Source organism: Dipteris shenzhenensis, chromosome 19 (assembly GCF_047967505.1).
Source record: "Dipteris shenzhenensis isolate YYH24624 ecotype China chromosome 19, Dip_SZ_1.0, whole genome shotgun sequence".
In the NCBI taxonomy this organism is placed as follows: Eukaryota; Viridiplantae; Streptophyta; class Polypodiopsida; order Gleicheniales; family Dipteridaceae; genus Dipteris; species Dipteris shenzhenensis.
The window spans coordinates 34,840,422-34,866,872 of record NC_141614.1 but is presented as its reverse complement, the minus strand read 5'-3'; the positions used below and the strand labels follow the sequence as shown (position 1 = coordinate 34,866,872).

General features: G+C 43.4%; 1 protein-coding gene across 1 annotated transcript; it reads right to left on the bottom strand.

Annotated features, from left to right (window-relative positions):
• Window positions 1-21,719: 21,719 nt before the first annotated feature.
• On the bottom strand, window positions 21,720-25,710 carry LOC147890387 (protein ENDOPLASMIC RETICULUM-ARRESTED PEN3-like). Its single transcript, XM_087390103.1, has 2 exons — window positions 24,195-25,710; window positions 21,720-21,957 (listed from the first exon to the last, which is right to left on the bottom strand). The coding sequence occupies exons 1-2, from the start codon at window positions 25,604-25,606 to the stop codon at window positions 21,951-21,953; spliced, it is 1,419 nt and encodes a 472-aa protein (XP_087246229.1). The 5' UTR covers window positions 25,607-25,710; the 3' UTR covers window positions 21,720-21,950.
• Between the last annotated feature and the right edge of the window lie 741 nt (window positions 25,711-26,451).

Sequence of the window (26,451 nt, the reverse complement as noted above, 5' to 3'; positions counted from 1 at the left end):
ATATGAAGGATTTGGGACTTGCAGGTCATATTCTTGGTATGCGCATCACGCGTGATCGGAGTAGGAAACTCCTTTGGCTTTCACAAAAAGAGTATGTTACAAAAGTATTACAGCGTTTCAATATGGAGGGGGGGAAGGCAGTGAGTACTCCATTGCCTCCATATGTGAAACTGAGTCATACAGATAGTCCCAAATTAGATGAGGAAAGGGCCATGATGGCCAAGGTTCCTTATGCATCAGCAATTGGGAGTCTTATGTATGCTATGATAGCTACTAGACCAGACATTGCATTTGCAGTGGGAGTTGTTAGCCGGTATATGGCTAATCCAGGAAAGAGGCATTGGGAGGCAGTTAAGTGCATCATGAGGTACATGAAGGGTACCAAGGAGATGTGCATTTGCTTTGGTAAAGGAGACATGCGTGTACTTGGGTACACAGATTCAGACTATACAGGGCATGTGGATAGTAGGAGATCCACTTCTGGTTATGTGTTCACCTTTGCAGGTGGTGCAGTGTCGTGGATGTCTCGTGCACAGAAGTGCGTTGCTTTGTCTACCACAGAGGCTGAGTATGTTGCAGCCACAGAGGGTTGCAAGGAGGCTATATGGCTTGATCGGCTAGTGGGAGATTTGGGGATTCATACAGGTGTACCGACACTGCATAGTGATTCCATGAGTGCTATTCAGCTAGCATGGAATCCGGTCTTTCATGCAAAGACCAAACACATTGAGGTCAGGTACCATTTCATCAGGGAGGTACTTGAGGACAAGCGCATAGAGCTTGTCAAGGTTCATACAGATGATAACCCTGCAGATATGCTAACGAAGAGTCTACCTAGTCAGCGGTTTGAGTATTGTCGTGTATTGATGGGCATTGGATAGTATGCTCACTGGTTGTTCTCCCTTAAAGGCACATTGTCCTTGAAGTGGGAGGTTGTGGGGGTTAAAGGTCACTGTGCCTTAACCCTAGTTATGTACAATACTCAAACACATATATAAATGAATGAAAAAGAAGATTAGGGTGGTTCTGCACCCACCAAAACTTGTGTGGCTCTCTGTCTCTCTCTCTCGCTCTCTCTCCTTCTTCCGTTCTTGCTTCCGTTGAGAGCACTCTCAGGAACACAACTACCGAGTCATCTTCGACGGAGATGAATGCACTATCAGAGACAAATCCAAAAGATGTCAGCGAGTAGCAAAAGGTGTCAAGGAAGGACGCTTATACAGAATGCTAGCTATAGTACCAGAAAAGCATGCCATGTCAGCTCAACCACAACAAATGCCACTATCTGCAAAATGGCACAAGAGATATGGTCATGTCAATTTCAAGTACTTGTTAGATCTCAAGAATCAGAATATGGCAATTGGGATTCCGAAGCTACAGTTTCTTGGAAAAGTTTGCAAAGCATGCTGCTTTGGCAAACAAAAGCGAACCAACTTTGTCAGAAGTACCTCTCGTGCACGAGGTATTCTTGATTTGATTCATATAGATGTATGGGTTATGCCCTGACCCATAGCATCAATGGTTCACTTTACTACCTGACTTGACTACAACAGATATTGTTGGGTCTACTTTTTGAAAGAGAAATATGAAGTCTTTTCCAGATTTCAAGAATTCAAAGCCATGGTAGAAAACCAGATAGGCAGAAAGATCAAAGTCATGAGAACAGACAGAGGAGGTGAATACATGTCTTTAGCATTCATGAACTTTTGCAGAAGTCATGGCATTCAAAAACAATTCACTTGTGCAGATACTACTCATCAGAATGCAAGAGCTGAAAGGAAGAATGGGACTTTAGTTGACAGTGCTAGAGCAATGCTTAGTGAGAAGCATCTTTCGAATCAGTATTGGGCAGAAGCAATAGCCACGGCGAACTATTTGCTTAATTGGCTTCCTACCGAACCGATACATCATATGACTCCTTATGAAGCATTCATTGGACACAAGCCACACATTGGGCATCTCCGCATATTTGGTTGCATAGCATATGTCCACATACATGATGATCATCGTAGAAAATTGGATGCGAAGTCACGCAAATGCATCATGGTTGGCTACAGTGAAGAAAGCAAAGCATACAAGTTGTATGATCCCATTAACCGCAAGGCCATTATCTCTAGAGATGTAATCTTTGATGAGGAATCAGAATGGAAAACCTCACCTACACGGAGATAGAAGCATTGACTTCACAGTCATGTACAGAACAAGTTGATGAAGAAGAGCAAGAATTGCCAGCAACACCCCAAGCAGAGCCACAGCAGCTTAGACGGTCTACTAGGGAGAGCAGACCTCCAGCTAGATTGACATATGCTCAGAAAGGCAAAGCGATTCAGGTGGAAACAACCAACATGGCTACAGAAGAGCTAGTGTACTTCGAAGTCACAGTAGACAAGCCAGAATGGCAAACTGCTATGAATGAAGAAATGGATGCTTTGTATAGGAATAATACTGGGAATTATGTGACCTTCCACCAGGAAAGAAGGCCATAGGAAACAAATGGGTATACAAAGTGAAGTATAATCCAGATGGAAGTATTTAAAGATACAAAGCCAGACTAGTTGCAAAAGGATTTGCACAGCAATGTGGTCAAGACTATGATGAGACTTATCCTCCAGCAGCAAAGATGGATTCCATATGGTTCTTGATATCACTAGTGACACTCTGCAGATGGAATGTGTATTAGCTCGATGTCAAGAATGCATTTCTCAATGGTTATCTAGACGAGGAAGTCTACATGCAACAGCGAGTAGGTTATGTTGAACCAGGAAAGGAGAATAAGGTTTGCCATCTCGGAGATCATGAGATCGTGAGATCGACACAGGGATATGCATATTTTTCCTTGGTCAAGGTGCTATATCATGGTTGTCAAACAACCAACCAATTGTTTCTTTGTCTTTGACTGAAGCATAATATAGAGCTTGTTCAGCTGGGTCTAGAGACAGATCCTTGTAAGCTTGATTGAGGAGATGCCTCTATTTTGAAGTGTTGCATTGTGTAGCGAGATCAATTGCCAAAGACATTGATATACATTGCAAGAGCAAATTTTTTTGTAGTTCAGTCCAAAGGGCCTTACATCCATAGATGAGAAGGGAGAATAGAAATCAAGGCATCAAGGCAGAGAGAGGGAGAATAGGAATCGAGCCCACATGCAGTCTTCATAAGAAGGCAAATAAATTATTTGTGTATTTCTAGAAGCTATTTTTTTAAGCAGCAGGTTTTCCTAAGGTCCCTTAAAGGCTTTGGATAAGAAACAAGAAGTGGGTGTAAGAAATGATAAGTGGTTTTACAAACCATTGAACGTGTGCCCACCTTTTCCTTCAAATCAAAGGTTTCCGAGCACTACAGGTGCATGTGAGGCTATATGGCTCAGAAGACTATTGTCAAAAACATATTACTTTGATGAGTCAAAGCCAACAACAATATACTGAGATAATCAATCGGCTCAAGCATTGGCCAAGAATCCAGTATACCACTCCAGGACAAAGCACATTGATGTCAGAGAGCACTTCATTAGAGAAAGAGTGTTACTTGGTGACATCACACTGTAGCATTGTGATAGGAAAGAAAATGTTGCAGACATCTTTACCAAACCACTCGGTAAAGAGCTATTTGAGAAACACTGACTAGCTCTTGGTTTGATGCAGAGGAAGGACATTCCCATTAAAGGGGTGTGATGGAATGTAATGTTCAGTCCTTCTTCGATTCCCCAGAATCATCATCTTGAGGGAAGGCCTACTTCATGATGTTGATCTTGAGGGAAGGTGTTGAGAGTTCATGCTCAACATCATGTGATCACATGTGCATAGCACCATCATGTGATCATATGTGCATAGCACTAACCCAATGGAGTGCTATAAAGGAAAGGGTTAGATTCCCTAACCCTAATCCTAACCCTAAATGGGTTTGTATATATACTACATTTTCAACTAAATCTAGTGTACAGTTAGTCATTTGTGGTGTGCTCTCTTGCTATGCCCTCTCTCCTCATCTCCACTCTTCTCCTCTCCCCTCTTCCATGACCTTATATGGCATCCTATTGTTCCTCTACAAATGTTTTTTGTTTCTTTGCATCATTTTCATTCTTCCTCGAGGGGTTCAACCTATGAGATGTAGTTGGCTTGTGAGAATAGAACAATCAATGGAGTCCCGTGCAACATTTTTTATTGCCATGAATTGGCACATTTAGTATGAAAATATGCACTTCATTGCATGCAATGCACTAAAGAATGCCTTCATGAAATGTCTTCAGAAAGATAAATGACACAATCAAGCAAGGAAACAAGGGTCAGTGGTGTATTATGCCATAGATTCAAAACCTTACAAATTGGATTGAAAAGATTCTTGACTCGGCAAGGAATTGTTGCTCGATTGAGAAAAGAGTTCAAACATATCCTTGTTGCAATGGATCCATATAAAATTGATGAAATAGTGAACTCAACAACTTAGCTTGAATGAATGTGAGCAATAGAATGGCATGCTCTTGACCCTGCATTGAGGCAGGCTCAACCTAGAATTAGGGCCTCAACTATGCCGACCAACACATGCGGAGATCAAGAGGAGTCCTAGGAGTTGACCCTAAGCTTGAAGACAGTGCCTCATTGAATACCATTTGGTTGATCTCCCTACCTAGCTTTGCATCCTTAAGGTCGGCAAGCTCAGAAGTTAGTTCATGATGCTTACACGAACTAGTAGAAGGTGAATTCTCCATCTCAAAAGAGTCCATGACATGATAGAGATGAGACGGAGCCATGGGAGAAGCCTCCAATGTTGGATCCTTAGTGGCTCCGCACTCTAACTCAAATGATATTTAGTCTCTTACCCCTTCTAAAGTAGCTAGATTAAGAGAAACCTTTTTCCATATGATGGGGATGTTTGGGTTGATTGACTTGTTAGACATGGTGAAACCATTAAATTTTGCTTGGTAGACGAGGGAACCTATTGAGACTCAAGGGTCAGCCCAACCCTTCGTGTTGGAAGAAATAACTAGAGAACTAAGTCCCACTATACCTACTACATATCAACCATCATTTTACCTGTTTTATGATGATAGCCAGTGATATAAGAGTGAATTCAGCCCCAGACTCCCACGAGAATCCTGAATACCAAAGCAAAGTGGACAAAGGAGTAGCCTAGTGCACAAATACGACCTAAAAATTCCCAATGTTTCCTACTTACCAACAGCTAAAGATGGGAGGTAGTTCCTACCCAATGATTGCCCCTGATAGACCTATGCTTGAGGTAAACATGACCCTCTCTGGAGGACCTCCCACCAAACCTGCTAGGCCTAATCAAGCCCAAGTAACAATGCAAATGCCTAATTGGTCAGGGTCCTCAAATCCTACATTCTATACAGTCACTTGGCAAATCTTTGTACTAAATTCCCTTCATAAATGACTACTCATGGAAGGCTTGGATTTAGTTCCTGAAACATAAGTCTAATGCATTTAGAACTTTTAAAGACTTGAAAGCCTTGGTTGAAAAGCAAATTGGCAAACAAGTACCTAAAGCAGACTGGCAAGTACCTAAAGGTCCTCCATTGTGACAATGGAGGTGAATACAAGTCCATAGAGTTAAATGGCTTTTGTAGACAATATGGCATCACACGTTAATTCACATGTAGATATACCCCTTCACAGAATGGAGGTGTTGCTGAACAAAGGAATAGGGAGATTATAGGAGTCATTTAGATGCCTGCTTGATGAGAAGAATGTTTTGAGATAGAATTGGGCCAAATCATGTGACACATCTATATACTTGATGAACAAGAGCCCCACTTCTTCATTGAAAAACATGCCACCAGAAGAGGTATTTATAGGAATGAATCCCTCTATTGGTCAATTGAGAATATTTGGCTCTCTTTCTTATGCTCATGTTCTCGATGCACTTAGGAATAAAAATTCAATCAAGTGCGTTTTTCTTGGATATGTTGCAAAGTTGAAAGCATATTGACTCTATGATCTAGTCAAGAAAAAGTTGATTATATCCAGGGATGTTATCATTTATGATGTCTCATGATACTTTGATAGATTAACTACATTTTATACTTTCCCTTTGCCAGTAGTGCTAATGATACATCATATTTCTTTTCCCATGGATTCTAATAGTATGCAGTCCCACAGTGACCACTTAGAGCAAAGGCAAAGAAAAGGTCCTCGACATATTGGTGGATACATCCACTACCATTAGCCATGACTGAGATCCTTGAGCATTCCACGCTTGGGGGGATCACTCGTAAATATGTAAGCATAGCACCTAGGCTCAACAAAAGGAGTTTTTTAAATCCCATTTTTACACAATGTTCACATATAGAAGGGTATCATATAAAGGGGGTATTCACAGATTGAATAGAAAAAAGGGTGTGTTTTATTCATGATAAATTTACAAATAAGGGATTTTACAAATAGGCCTTGAACGCACATGATATATACAGATTATATTTAGTGACACCCCCGAGGTTCCACTTCCAATCTCAAAAGATCTACTCATGATCGAAATCCACTTGAGAGGTGGAACTACAAGAGGAACTCTGCATTCATGGCCAAAGGGATGGAATTTGATGATCGATCACTTTTCAAAGATACAACGCAAGTCTTGGAGTGGCAACATGCAATGGATGAAGATTACAATGCTCTTATCAAGAGCCAAACTTGGACCTTGATAGATCTTTCTGCATAGAAGAAGCCCATAGGATTCAAATGGGTTTACAAAGGCAAACACAACTCAGATGGAGAGGTTGATAGATACAAGGCCAGGTTGGTTTCCAAGGTATATGACCGAGAGTATGAAACATATTATGAGGAGACCTAGTTACAAAGATGACTACTGTTAGGACATCCATAGCTCTTGCAACTCACTTTTCCTTTCCTTCCCTTTATTCTGTGAGCCAGTGATTTTCTCAACAACCGTAGCACTTTATTGACGCTCGATATGTATTGGGTCGACCTTGATTTGCGTAGATTGGTATTAGACCCTATGTGCCTTCTACATAGTGCACTGGGTACTTTGCCTCATACTGGAATGGCAAGTCTACTTCCTTTGCATGCAGTTGATGTATTGGAACTACTTGAGGAGCTGGATTTGGCACTCTTAGATATGGTTGTGGATTCGGATTCCTGAGTAGTTGCAGGACTTGGGTCCTGCAACTACTCAGGGTTGGGGGTGCTTGTGCAAGTGCCGATTGCTTGTACATTGGCATGGGTGACGGTTGGTATTGTTGATGTTGAGGTGGGTTGTTGCGCATGTTGAAGATGCAACTGTTTTCATCATGGCCACCGACAATGCAGATATGGCACCATAACCTTGGTGGTAGATTTGCTTGTGTAATGATCCTGGCTCTTAGGACCAGGCACTCATTTGCTATATGATTGGCCACCAGACATTTTCTCGTCGTGGATAAGTTTGAGTTGGTGGCTGAGACAAGTGAAGCTTTTGTTCCATGGCCTGCATCATTTCATCTTTTAGCTTCATGGTCATGGCCTCTAGGCGATCCTCATTTGACGTTTCAGCAGTGGGCTTGGATTTTTCCTTTTTAGAGTGCTTATCCCGTGCATTGGATCTTCCATCATCACTGCTGGTGTTAGAGTTGGTCATGCCATCCTCGATGTCAATTGTTGCCGCATGAGCAGCACTGAATGTTTCATAGATGCTAATCTTTTTCATATCCTTCCAAATTTTCTTCCTTAGGCCTGCAATGAACCAAGCCATGAGGTACTTTGCATTGGGGCGTGGGTCACATTTGGTGATTAAGCGTTTCATCTTGCCCAGATACATGTGTACATCTTCTCAACGGCCTTGTTTGATCTTGCTTAGTTGGAGAGAGGGATCATCTTGTAGCCTTTCTGTTTGAAAGTGCCTTTTGAATTCTGTTTGAAGCAGGTCCCATGTGACTCGCTCTTCCAATAGGAGGTCTAGGTACCATTGCTTCATCGGTTAAGGTCATAAGAAACTAGGCCACCTTGGTTTCATTGGATTAATCTCCACCTGCTCGGCATGCGGCATCAAAATGCTGGAGGAATCCGGCTAGATCTCCCCTACCATTATATTTGGGAAGTTCCAGTTTTTCCAGGGGGTGCCTGCCTTGATTGTTATTATTTTAGCGATCAAAGAAATTGTTAGCCTCTGCATCGAGGTCAATATCCCCATCACCGTCGCGACAGCGTCCAGCCATGTTGTGGTGTGGAGTCGTCAAAGGGATTTCTTGAATTTCAGGGGGGGAATCGGGGTAGAGGATTGTCAGAGGCGGTGGTTGCAGCAGAGTTGTATGCGGATTTGGCGAGTGTTGGAGTTGGAGGCATTGGCTGACGGAGCGTAGCTGCATGCAGATTGGGCGAGAGTTGCAAAGGGTGTCTCCGTTGCAAGTGTGGGTGTTGATGTAGTGTTAGGAGGGTTAGCGATGTGCTAGTGTTGTAGGGACCATCGTGTTAAAAATGTGCCTAAGATTGTCCCACGTGCGCAGGAAAATGTGCCGGTGTAGACAGATCGTCAATTGGAGGTCACAGTGTAAAGATATGAGCGAAATAGTGCAAAACGAGACCCACACGGGGGCACAAATGAGCGAGTGCTAGGGATGCCAAAATGGTGTGTGATGGGCTAGAAAAATGCCCCGTAGCATGTTGTTTCTATGTGTGAAATCATGGAAGCGGGGTCCAGTTTGGGTCCCAAACGAGCACGATACGAAGTGTTGAAGTAGGAGTAAAATTGGCCTTTTTTGTGGTGGGTGGGGGGGGGGGCTTGGTCTTCCACTTAGTCTAACCTAGCCTAACTATGGTTTAAATTGACTACAGTTAAGTAAGCCAACCATTGTTAGTTGAACTAACTTTAGTACAGTCAGACTAACCTAACTGTCCAGTTAGTCTAACTAACTCATAGCTAAACTAACCTAGAGTTAACCTAACTAACCTAGGTTAAAGCTAACCTAACCTAGGTTAACACTAACTTAACTAGCGTTAGATAGATGGTTAGGTTAGGGTTTTTTTTTTCATTTTTATTTTATTTTATATTTTATATAAAATTATTTTTTTAAATTAAAAAATTTGGTGGGGGGCGTCGGTCGGCAACGGTCGGAAGGGGGTGGCGGTTGGAGGGGACTGTGAGGAGAATGGGGGGGGAAAGGAGTGTGGAGGGGATGGAGTAGGTGTGGAAGATGGAGTAGGCAGAAGGATGGAGGGAGGATGATGGAGGGGCGACTGGCAGGAAGGATAGGGGCGGGTAAGAGGCACTGTGGGCAGAGGCAGGCAGGGAGGGAGGCATCATGGGCAGAGGCAGGGCACATTGTGGTGAGGCGGGGCGAGCACTGTGGGCACGGAGGCACAAAGGAGGAAATGGAAGGGCGGGCCAGAAGGCGACTACATTGTTAGCACACCACCACGGGCGACTCTGCGTAGCCGTCGGGCGTGGCCTTGCCTTGCAAGGGCTTATAAGCGCTTGTTATGTATATATTAGGGGCTTTAGGCCCGTAGGGTAGGGAGTGGAGCGGACAGCGAGGGGAGGTAGAAAGAGAGAGAGAGAGAGAGAGAGAGAGAGAGAGAGAGAGAGAGAGAGAGAGAGAGAGAGAGAGAAGAGGGGGGGTGGGAGATGGAGATAGAGGGAGGGGGGGTGGAGGGGGGGTGGAGATGGACGGGGGGGAGGGGGGGTGGAGAGTGGGGGGGGCTGGAGAGGGGGCGGGTGGTGGAGATGGAGAGGGGGGGGGTGTGGAGATGGAAGGGGGGGAGGGGGTTGAGGGGATGGTGGTGGAGGGGGAGGGAGGGGGGGGGGTGGAGGTGAACAGGGGGGGTGGAGGGGTGGGGGCAGGAATGGGGGGGTGGGGTGGAGGGGATGGAAGGGGGGGGGTGGAGGTGAAGGGGGGGGGGGTAGAGGGGTGGAGGTGGAGGGGGAGAGGGAGGGGGGTGGAGGAAACTTGACGGATGGAAAACTTTGACAAAAATCCAAAGGGAGGAAGAGATGGTCACTTGAACACTCTCCAAGTCTTTCTTGATGTAACGGGATTGTTGAGGACGAATGGACGGTGGGTGGATTGCTAGGTTATCGCTGCGAGATGGGCTCAAAGTAACTCACCGTGTGAGGATGGGAGTAGGGTGGTGGTCGATGGAGAGGGAGGATTGTCTTGTGTAGGGCTCGGAAAGGGGAAGAGGATGGAGGTAAGATGTAAAAGAAGAAGAATGAGGGGGTGGAGTGGGTTTTTATAGGAAATGGGTGTAGGTTTAGGATTAAACCCTAAACTCTTGCCAAGTCGTAACTTTTCATGGTTAGCTTGGATCGCTCTTCTATAAAAAGTTGAAATGATTAAAATTGCAAGCTCTACGCATTTGTGTCCATTACCTGGCCTAATTTGTTTATCCAGTGGCTTCTTTTTAAGAAATAAAGAAAATTTCTTAAGTTTGTAACCCAAGGTTGATGCTTGGGGTTGATATGTTTGGCTAGCGTTGGAAAAAATTTCTCTCCCCTTGCTTGAGTGTTATGTTCGTGAAAGTTCATAGTAGTTCATTTTTTGCACATACCTGCGTATGTTTACTTGTTACTTGAGATGCTAGTCTCCCTGACAGTGATGCCAAATGTTGGCTCTTTCCCACAGCTTCCGCAGGAAGAGCATGGTATTCTCAGTATGGAGGGTTTTGAGGCTTTTTATCACCTATAGATATATCAGTCGCTTGTAGTATATGCATAGCTTAGGACCTCGAGTTGTATTCTGGTAAGAGACATAGGCTTAAGTGTGATAAGCAAACATAGTGCATGCATGTGTAAAAGGAACGTGCATCATCATGGTTGAGGTAATGAAGGCTTTTGCCTTCATTGGGGGTTGTAGGGTTTAGAAGGAGTTTAAGGGTTAGAGGGAGGTTCAAGGTTTAGAAGGAGGTTCCAAGGTTTAGAAGGAGGTTCTAGAGTTTAGAAGAGGTTCGAGAGTTTAGAAGAGGTTCGAGAGTTAGAAGGAGGATCCAAGGTTTAGGGTAGAGTACATGGTGAACTTGTCTCCCCCGTAGATCATGGAGGTTAAGGGTTGAAGAACTAAGGGTTTAGGGGAAGCATAGGAGTGGGAGAGGAAAGTGTAAGAGCATGGGAGAAAGAAGAGAGAGGAGGGAGGAGGAGGAGGAGGGAGGAGGAGAAGGGAGGAGGAGGGAGGAGGAGGAGAAGGGAGGAGGAGGAGGAGAAGGGAGAAGAGGGAGAGGATGGGTTGCAAGGTTGGAGGAGAGGGGAGGAGGAGTTGCAAGGTTGGGACATGCTTTTGGATGTGGAGTGCAAGGAAGCATGGACACTTGAGATAATTTCTTGGAATACCAAAGTAGAACTCAACACATGTCCCAAAGAGTGTGGGCTTCATTCCATTATGGGGTATTAATACAAGATGGAGAGCTTCTCTCTCTACATGTAGGAATTATAAGGCATTCTCTCTCTACATGTAGAACTTGCATATAGAAGTTGCATGTAGGAGTTGCATGTAGAACTCGCATGTAGAACATGCATGTAGGAATCGCATGTCGGACTTGCATGTAGGAGTTGCAAAAGTAGAAGTTGCATGTAGGAGTTGCATGTAGAAATCGCAAGTAGAACTTGCATGTTGAGGATTCCTAAGAGAGATTATTCCTAGCCTTATGCAAGTACAAGCAGAGCTTTGCCGCTACTCTACACACACATTTGGTACTACCTAAGTCCATGTTGGCGTAGAGCAACATAGACACATTTTATAACATGACGGTGCCCAAAATACTAACACATCTCTAATCCCCATAACACAATTCAACTTTTGAACCTAAGAAGGATGTGCTCAATCGACCACTTGGCAAGTGTGCAGGCAACTACAATCCGATCAACATCTACAATGACCCTCCTCCCCAAATTCCCCTTCTATAATTAATCCAATCCATTTTACTCCTCCAACAATCCACAACATGGCAGAGCGTCATCGAGATGATGGTGACCTTAACTTGGAAGATGGAAAAAACTTCTTTAAATGCTAAAATTATCAATGAAAGATAGCATAATAATCATGGAAGAAGACCCTTGGGAAAGCTAGAACTTCCAAAGTACAATGGTCGAGGTGATAAAGAGAGGTTCCTCCAGCTCTTTGATGCTGCATGTAGAGCTGATGGAGTCAATCCAATGAGACCAAAGCCACTGGGTTTGCTATGGCATTGGTGAACAAGGCCTCTTAATGATACCTAGATCTTTTGTTGGAGGAAAGAGACACATGGTCCCTTCTCTCAAACTAATTCGATAGATGATTCTAAATTAAACATCTTCAAGATGGTCCGGTTCTCTAACTTGGAAAATTTGAGCAGGGCCATAGAGAAGAAGTGTGCACATATTTGGGCTGCATGAAGTGCTTGATTGCAAAATGCAAGCCTCGACCAAATGATAGGAGCCTGATGGGCTATTCATTGCCAGCCTGAAAAAGAAGATCTGCAAGGAGATGAAAAAAATCAGTAGATCTAAGAGACATTTAGTGCTGCTCATGTAGGAGTAGTGGAAATTGAAGATGGAATGATTAACTCTAACACTAGCAATGATAACAGAAAATTAGATGCTCCAAAAAGGGAAAATCTAAGTCAACTACAAAAACATCCAATGACGGTCGCTTCATAGCCATGACATGAAACTAAGACATGAAATAATGCAAGCAATGGAGCAAAAACTTCATGTATCTCAACCACAACTTCCAACATATCCAAGTCAAGAAAATGCATGGTGTTCCCATTGCATGACAAACCACACAGCACATAATGGTGTCATATTTGTGCAATCAATGCGCATGATGAGAGCAATTGCATATTTAAAATGCAAAACAACCAACCTCAACCTCAACAATATTATCTAGCACCCATTGCAACACACATGCAACTGATATTTGCCCAAGAATCACTAGATCCAAGGTTGGATCCTATCCAAGTCCAGACCCAAGCTCTGTAACTACTCAAAAGTCAAAATCCACATCAATAGACAAGAGCACCAAATCCCCCTGCTACAACAACTTGACTCCGAGGAAGTAGATACACAATTTGAATATGAGGCTAAGTACGCAATGTACTATGTGGAAGGAGTAGAAGGATTGATACCTGTCTATGTGAATCAAGTTCATTAAAACGCATATCAAGCACCAGTCAAGCTCTATGGTTGTGGAGAGAATCACCAAACTACAGAATGCTCCCATCATGCTACTTCCCAACCACACTACCAAGGTTGAGGCATTGTCCATGCTTGCATGGATTGTCCACTCAATCCCAAACCCTCACAAAGAAAAGAGGATAAGCATGATATCCCAATAGGCATCATTGGGATTCATCAATAAAGTGTAGGGCCTAAAAGCATTCTATCACAACCGGTATATGTCATCATGCAACAACAAAAAGAGGCATCCAAACAATGTTGAATTCCTATTTAAGCCAAAAACCCTCTTCAGAAGAAACCACAAGTGTCAATTCCCGTGTAAAGAACATATGAGCCAAGTAGATGAACCTCCAGCTAAATCCACTATCAAAGAAGCTCCATACCCTAATGCTGACTTGGAGAAGGCTCCATTTCAAGCACTTCAACAATGGGTGGAAAAGGAACAAGCCCAATTTGAAGCTTAAAAGCAAGTGCAAGATCCAGTCCCTGACTTGGCTCCACCAAATCTCAACACCATAATCAAGCCTTTGTTCCATCAACAAGGGACACAACACAATGTTCCCTTATTGTTGAGCATACTAAGCTCCCCTATGTCCATACCCATTGGAATCCTGCTACAAAATTTTCCAAACCTTTGGGAGAGTTTCAAGGGATGGGTCAAATCAAAAAATCTCTCTCTACCTGTGGAAGAAATAGAAGACATCCCAATCTGATTAGGTGAATTAGATGCAATATCACCATGCCTTTGATCCATAAAGCACACGATGAGTTCTAAGATATTGTGGATGTAGGAATATATGTAAATATCTTATCAAAAGATCTCTATGATGAATGGGGCCTCCCACTAATGAAGAAAGCTCAATTTAACATTCACCTTGTTGATGATCCAAAGCACAAAACCCTTGGGCGTAGTGGATGGATACCCACAAAGGTAGCAAGGATCCACATTTTCCTCCAATTCACAGTTTGATCGACGCACAATACAAAATTGTGACATGACAGTGAAATCAATGTGGGAACATGAGCAATAAAACCCATTGTGCCTAGATACCTCCTCTACCATAGCCTCTAGCAAATTAGCCCTTCCACAGCAACATTTCTTAGCAAGTGACACTCATGCATGAAGGTCCAATTGATCTTGAAGTTCCAATTTTTTTGATGATGTACAACCTTCACACTGAAGACTCCCGATCTCACCATGGAGGACATGCAACACCCCAGTTACGCATGTTGGAGGCTCTCTTTCTTTGTAAGTAGATGGATATAAATTAGTGAAACAAATACAAGGCATAAGACAGTTGTGGCAAAGTCCCCAAATAAATGCAAATACTCTAAAATGCAAATGAAGTACTGGTACACTTTGAAAAACTTACAATTGGTCCTACGATATGGAAGGCCTGCATTTGGATGCACGTATATGTCTGCATGGGTAAAGGCATGCTAAATATATACTGCCAAGAGAAATTTCAAAGTCTAAGATCCTTCCCTTCCAATGTTTGGAGATTTCCATTGCATCCCTTTGACCCACTTTATAGCACCCACGATTAGTGGGTTGCATTGTGATCTCAATATTTCCTGTAAAGCTTAGGAATCCATTCCCCATGCTCATCCTTAACATTCTTCAATACAATAGACTGTAAACTACTTTGATATTTGGCATTTTCTACTTCCATAGTTTCTTCCCCTGTACCATATGATTAAAATTAGCTCTTTCTACCTCTTTCTACTTCCATAGACCCTCAAAATTTCTAACTTATCTTCTCTCTTTCTCTATCTGTCTCTTTCTCTTTCTCTTTCTGTGCAGCTCTCCCTCTCACTCTCTCCCCCTTCTTTCCTGTCTCCTTTAATTAAACCTCTCACACAAACAAACAAAAAATTATTTCAAAATACATAGATTACTTCTCTCTCTCTCTGTCTCTTTTTCAAGATACCCCTCACACAAACAAACAGCAAATTATTTTGAAATACTCAATTTAAGATATGCTCTCTTTCTCCCTAGCCCCTCACACAAACAAACAAAACATTATCAAGATAATATCTCTCTCTTTCTCCCTCCCAAAAATCTTTGATTAGTTTAGGATCTCTTTTTTCCTTCCTTCTCAAATACTTCTAAAACATAGTAGTTTGAAATACAATCTCTGTCTCTCTCCCTCACTCATCCCCTCAAACAGAAAAAAACATAGCAGTTCGAAGTATAATCTCTCTCTCTCTCTCTCTCTCTCTTCCTCTATCTTTCCCTCCTATACCAGTAAAGAAACAAACATTGAAAATAATCTTATAGTTTTAAATATCATCTACCTCAATCTCTCCCTCTTCCTTGCCTTTTACATATAGACAAAGTGTGAGACGAAAATGTATCTACTCAATACAGAGAAAACTTTCACCTGGAAAGTATATGTTCCTTCATCTAGAGTTGAAACTCTATACTCCAAAAGGTAGAGAAAGAGTCAAAAATGATAGAAGGGCCATTTTTCTCACTCCTTCCAAGCAGAGTCAGAGATCGCAACTTTGGTTTCTAAGAGAGAGTGCAATAAGTAGAGAATGAAAGGAAGAGAAGAGGGACCAATAGCGCTTGGGAAGAAGTTTCTCTAAGAGATTTTTGCAGGTGGAAGAAAAATGTGAGCAAAGAGGAGAGAATGTGACTAATCAAGAGTGGAATGAAGATAGAAAGTGGCGGGAATAAATTTTTTAGAAGAGCGAGAATAGTGAGAGAGTTGGTAAGGAAGTCAAAGTTTGGGCCAAATGGTTGAACCAAATGGAAAACGTGAGCATAGTTCTAGCTAGGGGATAGTTTGCCATGGGAGGAAAACAAGAAGGCCTGCCAAAGGCAATTTTTTATTGTGAAGCACCAATGACATTTTTTGGGGTATTTTGAAAAAAAAGTGAAATTTTCCCTAGATTTGGGGAGCCTCTATTACAGAGAAGTCCACATGGCATAATATCCTTCATGGATACCATATTCCCTTATCCAAGCCTCTTATATTTTAGTCATTCTCCAAAGGGCCCCTTTTTGAGTCCAAAATTTTTGTAATGTGTGTGCACGTCCACACGACTACGTACAAAGAATTCCAACAGGTTGCACACATGTGCGCATGCGTGCAAAGAATTCCAAGAGGTTGCCACATGTCTTGAAGAATTGAAGTATGTAGAGGAGAGTCCTGGAGATGGAGGGAATTGATTGAAGAATAGGAGTATGTAGAGGAGGGGAATAAAGGAGATTGAGTGCAAATTATTCTAGAATTTTAATGTTCACTTTTAATAGGCCTTTTATAAGCACCTCACTTTAGTTCAAGTTTACATTCACTTTTTTTCTCTGGCCTTCCTATAACTATCCATATTTATAGCATATTTGCTAATCTATCTCCGTCAATTCTCACCATTTGGCTTTGTAGTGATGGATTTGTCTAGAGTAGCATTAGAATATTGGATGTCATCGACTAACTCCATAGGTTTGAGTGACCAAATCTACTCAATCTTTTGCAATTCAATAAAAGCAGGCAAAACCTTAAGATCCTTACTTCCTATTGATCATCCCTCCACTTCCACTAGATAGCTACGCATCTAAGAATACAAATAAATTACATATTTGCATTTCTTTTCTTACTTGTTACAAGGGCAAACTTTGACTTGGATCAATTAGAAGTCCTCATGGTTGAACACGCATGAAGATATGAAATGTAAATTCTAAAAAAATCTTATAGCAAGCTGCACATTTTTCCATCTAATGCAAAGCTTCATGAGTGTATAATTACAAACATGGCTCATTAATAAATTTTCTTGATATTGCTAAAGTGGCATTAACACAAAATGTATAAATGTCAACTCAAATAAGCTCATTCACAACATTGTATGGCCAAAATCTGATATTGCCACTAAATGTTCCATCTCCAAATACATAGATGCTATGGAATGGCTACAACACCTTCACAAATTGGATCAAATGCTTCATCTCCAAATACATAGATGCTATGGAAGGGCTACAATACCTTCATCACATAATGCCGATCATGAGACCTTTAGCACTTGAGAACCTATATCTAGCTCAAAGCAAACAAAAGCGGCTTTATCACTCCAAAGTTCAACATGCAGAGCTAAAAGTTGGAAGGAAAGTGCTCATCTACCATCCAATTCAAAAAAAGAATCTATATGAGAGCGCTATGCACTATCCTTGGGGAGTAAACACATTTGTGAAATCAATCATTAGATATTCTTATCTATTTCATGATGGTACACACCTCTTGGATGAACATTTATTTCCGTGTGAATCTCGCTTGTTGGAACGGGGGCTGAAGAGGCACTATGTAATAGCATTGAGCATTCATGCTAGAGGGACTCTGAGCCCACACTAGAGAACTTTGATGCATTGTCATCTGAGCCACACTAGAGAACTTTGATGCATTGTCATTGATGATGAATTGTAATATCTGAGGTGAGGATGAGACATCTCCATTTGTTGCTCTTTATCAGTCCATTGTTGACTTCTCTAGCCGCGGAGAAGTCCTCCCAGTGGGGGACTTCAATGCGAGGACAAGTGCCTGTCAGATACCACTCCTTGACTTCAGGGATGATCCCACTCTACTGCCAGACATTGACCTTGAGGAGGAGGTATGCTACAGGTTTCGGCTGACAGACAAGGTCCATTCACATCTTATGGGCAGGCCCTATTAGACCTTAGTAGGATGCATGATCTCATTATCTATAATGGTCTTGACAGATGGCCTGCCTTAGGTGGTTTCACATGCTTTCCACATGGGGGAGGCTCCAGTGTTGATGATACATCATGGGATCCCCTGCCTTCACATCTCACATCACTCAATTCACTGTAGCACCTCTCCCTCCAGGGGATGATCATACCTATCTTTTGTTTAGCATCTCCACTTCCCGTCGCATAGCACCTTCCACCCCATTGAGTTCTTACTCCACCTACCATGATATACGCTTTGATTGTGATCACTCACCTACTTACTCTGGCCATCTGTACATACTTCTCGCTTATATTGACTTCATACCCCTTTTAGAGGATCATGCTACCCTGGTCACCCGCTCATTACACGAGGCTGCCCTTCATGCTTTCCCCCACACCACCCACTCCACCCTCCCACCACCCCCTGGGACTGTACCCTGTAATAGCTGGTACGATGATGAGTGTAAGGCTTTACGCCGTCAGCTCATATTCGAAACCCAAAACAGTCTTTTGAGCGAACCAGAGATGCTACGCGAGTACCGTAGACTACTACGCAGAAAGAAACTAGACTTCGTTCATCGGAAGGAGGAGGAGCTACTGAACCTTTTGTTTAGTAACAACTCTAAGGACTTTTGGCGGAGATTTCTAGAAGGATGGTCCCCCTCACCACTCACTGACACTCAGGTCTGGTTTGATTATGCACGCACACTTCATGACATCGCAAATTAGCCAGTCCCTAACCTCTCACACATGCCACGCCCCACATCCTGCACCCTCTTCACTAGGGGAGGGGTAAAGGACGCCGTAATGAAACTACATAATGGCCGAGCGAAGGATCATGAGGGGCTATGCACTAAGTTCATTGCATATGGAATTAACCTCCTATCCCCGATCTTAGCAAAGCTCTTTAATGAAGCTGTTTGTTTGGGGTTTCCACGCACCTGGACCATTAACACTATCTCACCCATCCACAAGACAGGCATTCCCATGAGCTTGGAGAACTACAGGACCATTATGATTGGACATGTCATGTCCAAGGTTTATGCATCAGTACTTGATTCCGAGGTCAGTAGATTTGTGGAGTGTTGAGGATTTAGAGCAGCAGGACAGGCCGGATTTCGACGTGATCATAGAACTATGGACCACATTCTCATGCTCAGATGTATCATCGAGGAGGCGAGGGCATGGAAGTAGAGGATTTATTGTTGCTTTGTGGATTTCCGCAAGGCATTTGACACGGTTCCGAGAGCCCGCCTCATACGACGCCTACAAGACTTGGGTTATGACCTAGAGATCATTTGGGTTGTCATGACACTTTACGAGAGAGTTTCAGGCAAAGTCCGAGCAGGATCTGGGTGGACAAACGAGATCATGAGCACTATCGGGGTCAAAAAAGAGTGTCCATTATCGCCTACCTTGTTTGGTCTCTACAATGACGAGCTTGAGACATTAATGCAGACATAGGGGGGGTAGGTTGCTCTCTTGCGGGCACACTGATCCAGATGTTGCTTTACGTAGATGATGTGGCTCTCTTGTCTTCCTCAGCAGAGGGGCTCTAGAGACACCTTGACGCACTACAGTCCTTTTGTGAGTCTCATGATTTGAAGGTCAACCTGGGTAAAACCAAGGTCATGATCTTCAATGCATCTCGAGCCGTCATGCAAAATGAGCAGTTCACATTTGATGGGTCACCTGTTGAGATAGTTTCATCATACACTTATCTTGGGGTTGTCTTTTTTGGACCCATCTTCACTATGAGACTTGCGATGCAGGCACACTTGAGCAGAGGATATGCTTCATTGGCCAGACTAGAGAGGCAATGCTTCCGCTCACACTTTCAGGATCCATGGACCAAGGGGTTGCTTTTTGACACCTTGGTTCGCCTAGCGGGGATGTACGACAGCCCATGTTGGGTGCCAGGCTTGTCGGATATAGAGTGGACCTGTGTGGAGCAGCTACACATTCTCATGTTATCACGGATCATTCGTGGTAAGCCATCCGTTCCTCAACAAATCATTCAGGATGAGTTTGGGTCACCCCCTGTACAACTAGATGCCACATTTCAGGTCATCACGTATCTGTACCGAGTCAGGGAGTATGGGGATTACACCTCTGGGTGTTGCAGTCTACCATGGCTAGCACTGTTCTCTTCTATATGGCACTTGCAGCAGGAGGGGACCAAAGGTGCTAGTATGCACGCATAGAGAGATGGTTTGAGCGACTGGGGCTCCACATGGATAGACTACCTCCCTTCCTATACAGCATGGATGCTCTGTTTTCTCCCCTCCTATCACACAAGGTCAACCAGGTTATCCGTGAGGATCTATTACAGCTACACATATTTCGGGCCTGGTTCGAACCGAGTGAACTCCCAATGAAGCTTAGCTTCTACAGAGATCACTTCTTACATATCACAGTAGAGGGTTTCATTGACCCATGAGGATACACGCAGATTTACCTACCCCACACACTGAGGATCTCTCTTGGGCAGTTTCGGGTCCCTTCACACAGATTTCGTATCGAGAGCGGCAGAGCAGAGCGACTACCTAAGGAGAGGCACATATGCACACACTGTCACATGCAGGAGGTTGAGACAGAGGAGCACTTCATCTTCCGATACCCTGTTTAGTATGAGATTAGACGGCGCTTCTATTGCCTCTTCAGAGCTAGCTATGGGATTTTGGCCTGATTCCTCTCCTACCCAAACCAGCGGTGTTTGGCAGGTTTCATTCATGAGGAGGTACTCAGACACCGCGAGAGGATACTCCGAGCACAGAGATAGGAGCAGACTTTTTCCTTGGCTGATCCCTCTCAGAGCTCTATCACGGAGTTCTTTTAGCCAGATCACATGGACCCCCACGAGACAAGGCCTCGGCATGACCGTGACCCAAAGCCTGTGACCCGACAGCTCAGACAAAGGGTTGACACACAGATCACACTTGGAGACATCCCCTCCCTGTTTAGAGTCGGAGCCCGACCAACGAGGGTCACAGTAGCCCTGGTTAGACATCGAGCTACAACCACGAGATGTGCCAGGACTGCACCTTTGAGTGGCCGAGAGCACTCTATTGCTGATTTCATGCCCCCATTGCCTCATCCACCCTGATGTCCTGCTACTGATGATGATGATGTTGAGATTAATATATAGTCGACCATCGACATGACTATGTTGAACTCAAGACTTAGTACTACGATTCTGCATTTTTTGCATTTTGCATTGGTGTGGATGCTCATTTAGTAGCTCCACTACCATAGCTCGTTTGTACCAAGTTTTTCATAGTCTCATAGACCCATCTAGACAAAGCTGAAAATTTTATAGTCTAGATCTGCTTGTGTGTAATAACTAGCAGATTGCTCCATTGGGTAGTCTACACAATGCTGAAATTTTTTGAGTCATTTAATTTAACATCCAATGTGGAATTTTGTGATGATACTGGATTCTTGGACTTCTCTTGCGTATCTTGGGTGCATGGTCACTTGAGCCAAAGAACTATGTGAGAGAATTTGCAACGAGAATAGTCGTCTTTTGGACCAATAACCGTGAAGGAATATTTTTTGGGAGGGGACAAACCACAAAGGTTCTCCGAAAACAAAACTCAAGCGCAGCAGACAGTTTCGAACAAGATACACCTACAATAAGTCCTATTGTTGAAGAATGAAGGAATGCAAGGAAAAAAGTAGAAAAACAAGAAGGGGCATGGGCACGTGAAAACACAAACATCAAGGCCAAGGGAGCATGGTCTGATTGAGACCCAAGCAGGTTACCCTCTAGTGTCGATGTTGTGAAAGGAAATTTAATTAGACATTAACGTGTGTACAATGATTCATTACTACATTATGAGAGAACATCAGATTGCTTTCCTTGTTCCGCATTCATTTAAATCACCTGCTAGTGTTCCAAATCAGATATTGGAAAGAGCAATGGAATAGGAAACTCAGGTGATGATTAAAAAAATTCTTTTTCTGTTTCCTATATATACCTTCATAAGAGTAGAAGATATCTAATCTCTTTTTCTGTTTCCTCTATATACCTTCATAAGAGTAGAAGATATCTAATCTAAGACTTCGAAGCTATTCTGTTTCCTACCATGAATATGCCTTCGCTATGTGCATACTGCTGCATCTTGCATATGGAAGTGAGGTAATTTGCAAACTATAATCAAAACCCGCCTCAAGCTCTGCCAAAAAAAAAGCTGTATTATATTCCACTTGTAGAACCTTCCTGAAACCTAAGAAAAAAAGGCTAAAACAAGAAATTTGATGCACAGCAAATAATGCTATGTACGAAAATGTCTTAATTGTATGCATGAAAGACAGCAGACACAAGTAAAATACATTTAAAAAAACAGAAGATAGCAAGCCAAATTGAGACGGGCAGCTGGACTAGTGAACGACCAACTGATTAGGGGTCTAGAAAGTGTATAAGAAGCTGCCTTCACTTTTGCATCTGCCGTACGCAAAAGCAAGGCTGGAACCGTGGAGCCCACTAAGGACAATTCCAGAGATCACAGCTGGATGTAAAAGGATTCATCTCATTTACAGATCTGAAAGCAGGATAAAGTATAGCATCGGCAGAAGCAGTTGAATGAAAAAGCTCAAAAGAAAGATACATAGGTAAGATAACATAATGAAGGGATTATAAAAAACCTTCACAAAGCCAAACACACAAGCAACTAACAACCCTTTCAAACAAAAATGCCCACCCAGACAATAACAAGCAACGCAAGGAATCTACAGCCATTGTTTGCAACTTACATCTTAAATCACCTGTGTGGTGCTTAAATCTCAGAAAGGCTTCCATACAACAACCAATCAATGACGAATTGCAAAGTATTTCGTGGACGAAAGAAACAAGAAAACACAATAAAAGCATTATTGACAAGCATTTCACAGGAATGATTGTACATTCGACGAACAGTCAAGTACTAGCATACTTCATATAAGAAATCAGGAGTACTAACAGAAAAAAAGAGCTAACAGCTGGAAAAGAATATAGGCATGAAGTGACCTTGTTTGGTGGACGTGTTGACCACTGCATAAATGCTGTCCCATCCGGTCTGTAGAAGGCATAGTAAAATACATGGCGATATGTGTCCACTTGCGAAGCTTGTTGTCCAATTTGTTCTACTGGGATCATACTTATCAGGGAACGGCATTCCCCCATATTCCTCATGGCATCCTGGGAGGATGACACAGGTAGATGCAGCAACGGGTTGTTTCTTTTACAGGTAAACGCCCACAATCCTTACTCCGTTGACAAAGTAAAGGAGAGTTACTAGTATTATGTATCAACCATCCTCTGACCTCTATATCATAATGCACATTGCAACTAGAAACGCATGACCAAATCGGCTATAAATAAAGTCTGATTTGTCTGGTGGGAGAAGTGAGCCACTTTTTGTTTGTGCTTACTGTTGTTTATTACTTTTAGTATGAGTGACTTCAATCTTTTCAACTCTTTGAAGCGTGGGATCGTTTCATATAGCTTCCACATGTTATCTGCTTTCCCCTTAATTAGCTTTCTACACCTAAATTAGCCTTTTAGCTTTCAGCTTTATATGGAATTACGTTTAACCATTACTGTGATGACATGTGGCTTCGTCTCCTTTCAGATTTCCAAAACTTGCTCTAGCCTGGTCATGTAAACATCTGTCATCAATGTACATTTCAATTTTCTATCGATTTTTGTGTTTTTTTTTTGGTTCAAAGACGAAATGGAAAGTTTAGAGCTATAATTTTTTTTTCCATAGTCTGGATATTTCGATCAGCTTTGGCCAGGTTTGACCAACCCAAAACATTCCCATTCTGGCATTAGACTTTCCTGGATCCTTGGTAACTATGGCTGGCATGTCAAGCATTATGAAACATACTTCACCAGATTTGTCCAAAGACCTTCCCAATAAGGCTGACTGATCAGCTTTTTGTAATAGCAATCACACATCCTCACCAAAAGGAAATCTTGAAGGCTGGCTGGAAAGCATGAATATTATGAGAAAATTCAATGAGCTGTGTTATCTCTCGTTTAAAAACTGAGTGTCAAGAGTGGCAATGCAATAAAATGAAATGAATCATATATGATGTCCTGGGATTTCATCTATTGATGTCCTGTATATAACAATCAGAAGTAATTACAGTCATCCATTCGAATGTTTGCAGCTTTAAATATCTACATATTATACTCTGGGATTGAATTGCCAAAAAAATAAGGACAGAAAAGGGCAGAAAAGGATACTAGCACCAAGGTTCACACAGCAATTAGCAGGGAAATGCCAGGTGCAAAGAAGGCATGACTAGCAGTGATGCTAGGAATTGTCCACAACATTGGGAATCCAAGTATCTAAACTTGTGGAAGAAAGGCAAAGTTGCCGAATTGCTTGAAGCAAAAGCTTTGAATCTGGAAACTGTGGATCATTACCTGTGCAATCGCCTTGTTTCCCAGACCTCCACACCTTGCAGTTCCTTTCGAGCAATGAACAATCTGTTGCCCCCTGTAGCCATGGCTGTAATTGTATGACCTGTCCCCACATTGCGTCTTGAGTCCACAAAGTTCCTTCTGAAAGTTGTCTCCCAATACCCTTTCTCTCCTGCAAGCTGCAAGATCAACTCGTTCCAAACCTCCAAATCCCCTTTCCGGCTGCAAAACAGCTGCTTGCCACTTACTGCCAGTAGGTTTGTAGCACCCCCCTCCCCCTTAGCCAGGTTTGGCCTGGTCTCCACCATCTGCAACCATGGATCTTGCTCCTCATTCATCATCCTCAGGTCTAGCAGCTCAATTTGCCCGGATGTAACCCCTATTTTGAAGATAGCATCCAGCTCCTCTGCTGCAGCCCAGTCCGCAAAGCTGTCTTTCTCCTGTTGCCTTAAGGTCATGTTGGGTTCTTTCCACTCCCATATTTGCTCTTTAGTCCTCACGTCAAAGAGCCTCAAGTGTCCTGTGTGACCAAATGGACTCCCCTCCGTTGATCCTGCTACTAGGAGTCCTCTGTTTTCCATCCATTCCAGCTTGTTAGGCACCATCGTCGACAAACCCCTTTGTCTGCCCATGTCTCCCACGATTTCTAGCCTTTCTGGATCAACAAAGGCGATTGCGTTATCCCCAGATTTCATACTGCTGAAACTCACAAACATCGTCGTGGGTCTTGAAGTTATGGCGTGCACGCTCGAATTATACACCCTCGGATCCTGCGCATCCGTCCACAGAAAGCTTTTCTTGTGCTTGCTTTCCACGACATCGTATAAATGAAGCCCAGGCATGTCTGCAGCCCCGGCTGCCACATGATTTTCCGATATCATGTGCAGGGATTCGATGTTGCAAAATTCTGTCAGGGTTGTACGATGGCGTCGCATAGCCCAATCGTAGAAGGTAATCTTGCTTCCATGACCCAAGCAGAGGGAGCCGTTGGGGGCAGCACCGAGAGCCGAAGGAAAATCCCGCCCGTTGGAGAGCAAAGCCCCAACTTTCTCCATGTCTAGGCCGTCCAGCCGCAGTGGAGCCATCGCAGATTTGAAAACTTCGAGCATGCCATAGTAATTGGCCTCGTCGATCAGCTGATCTATGTCAGCAACCGCCGGCTCGGAGGGAAGCCTCTTGAAGCGTAAGACAAACAGGAGCGTCCTCAAAAGCTCGGGATCGCGATCCAGGAATACTTCCGACTGCTTGTCTTTCAAGGCAGTCTGGGCGATTTGTGCGAGGAGGGAGGCAGATTGCAAGGTGGAGGCGCTAACCTCAAACAAGGTACCGCCGACGTTGAGGCGAAGCTTGTGAGGCAATGAACCATGCGGGCTTTGAGATTGCATGTGGACGACGCCTAGAGCTGGAGGGGGCATAATCAAGCCAATCTCTGGCGATGAGCTCCCAATTGCCAAAATTGTGGCGTTGCACCTTCGATTAAGCAGTGCTCTCTGTCTGATCGTCTCTCTCTCTCTCTCTCTCTCTCCCGCTTCTGCTGCTGCTGCTGCTTCTTCTTCTTCTTCTTCTTCTTCAAAATTCCTGCTTCTGCTGTTGTGCTGCTGCCGCTGCTGCGTCTGCTTCTTCGAGCACTAATTCCTAGATATCAGAAACCGCTGAAAGGCTTCCCGTGATATCTAAATTCCTGCGGCTTCTCCTCCTCCTTCTTCGAGCACTAATTCGTAGATCCCGTGTTCTGGATCCCTCTCAAACTTCCAGCTGCGCTGCTGCAACTGCTGCTGCGGCTTCGCCGTCTGCTTACTCAATTCGTAGATATAAGAACAGCAGAAACGCACGGCCGGAAAGTTCCGTGTGCAGGATAAGAGTCAGGCGATGCGTGTACGGAGCGAAGGAGAGAAGGAATTCATGACGAGATTTACGAAGCAACGCTTTTTGGCAGGAAAAGACATCAAGCACGACATCCGCCGCCTGAGAGTACTTGGTCTCAGCAGCGTCAAAACACCCGATGTGCATTTTTGACCCAATCAAGCCATTGACATCTTGACCATGTGCACCTGTGTGTGTATGTATATATATATATATAGGGCTCAACTAGCCAAGGCAAGGTATGTCTTGTGTTTGTATATATATAGGGCTCACCTAGCCATTTTTCAATCTACTGGGGGACATACTCGGGCTCACCTAGCCATACCTACCTAGCCATTTTTCAATGTATTTGAGGGCTCACCTAGCCAAGGCATGTCTCACCATGGCATTGAGGTTC

Excerpts from the sequence above, each read along its gene's own strand:
- LOC147890387 (XM_087390103.1), bottom strand. The coding sequence starts at position 25,606 with ATGCCCCCTCCAGCTCTAGGCGTCGTCCACATGCAATCTCAAAGCCCG.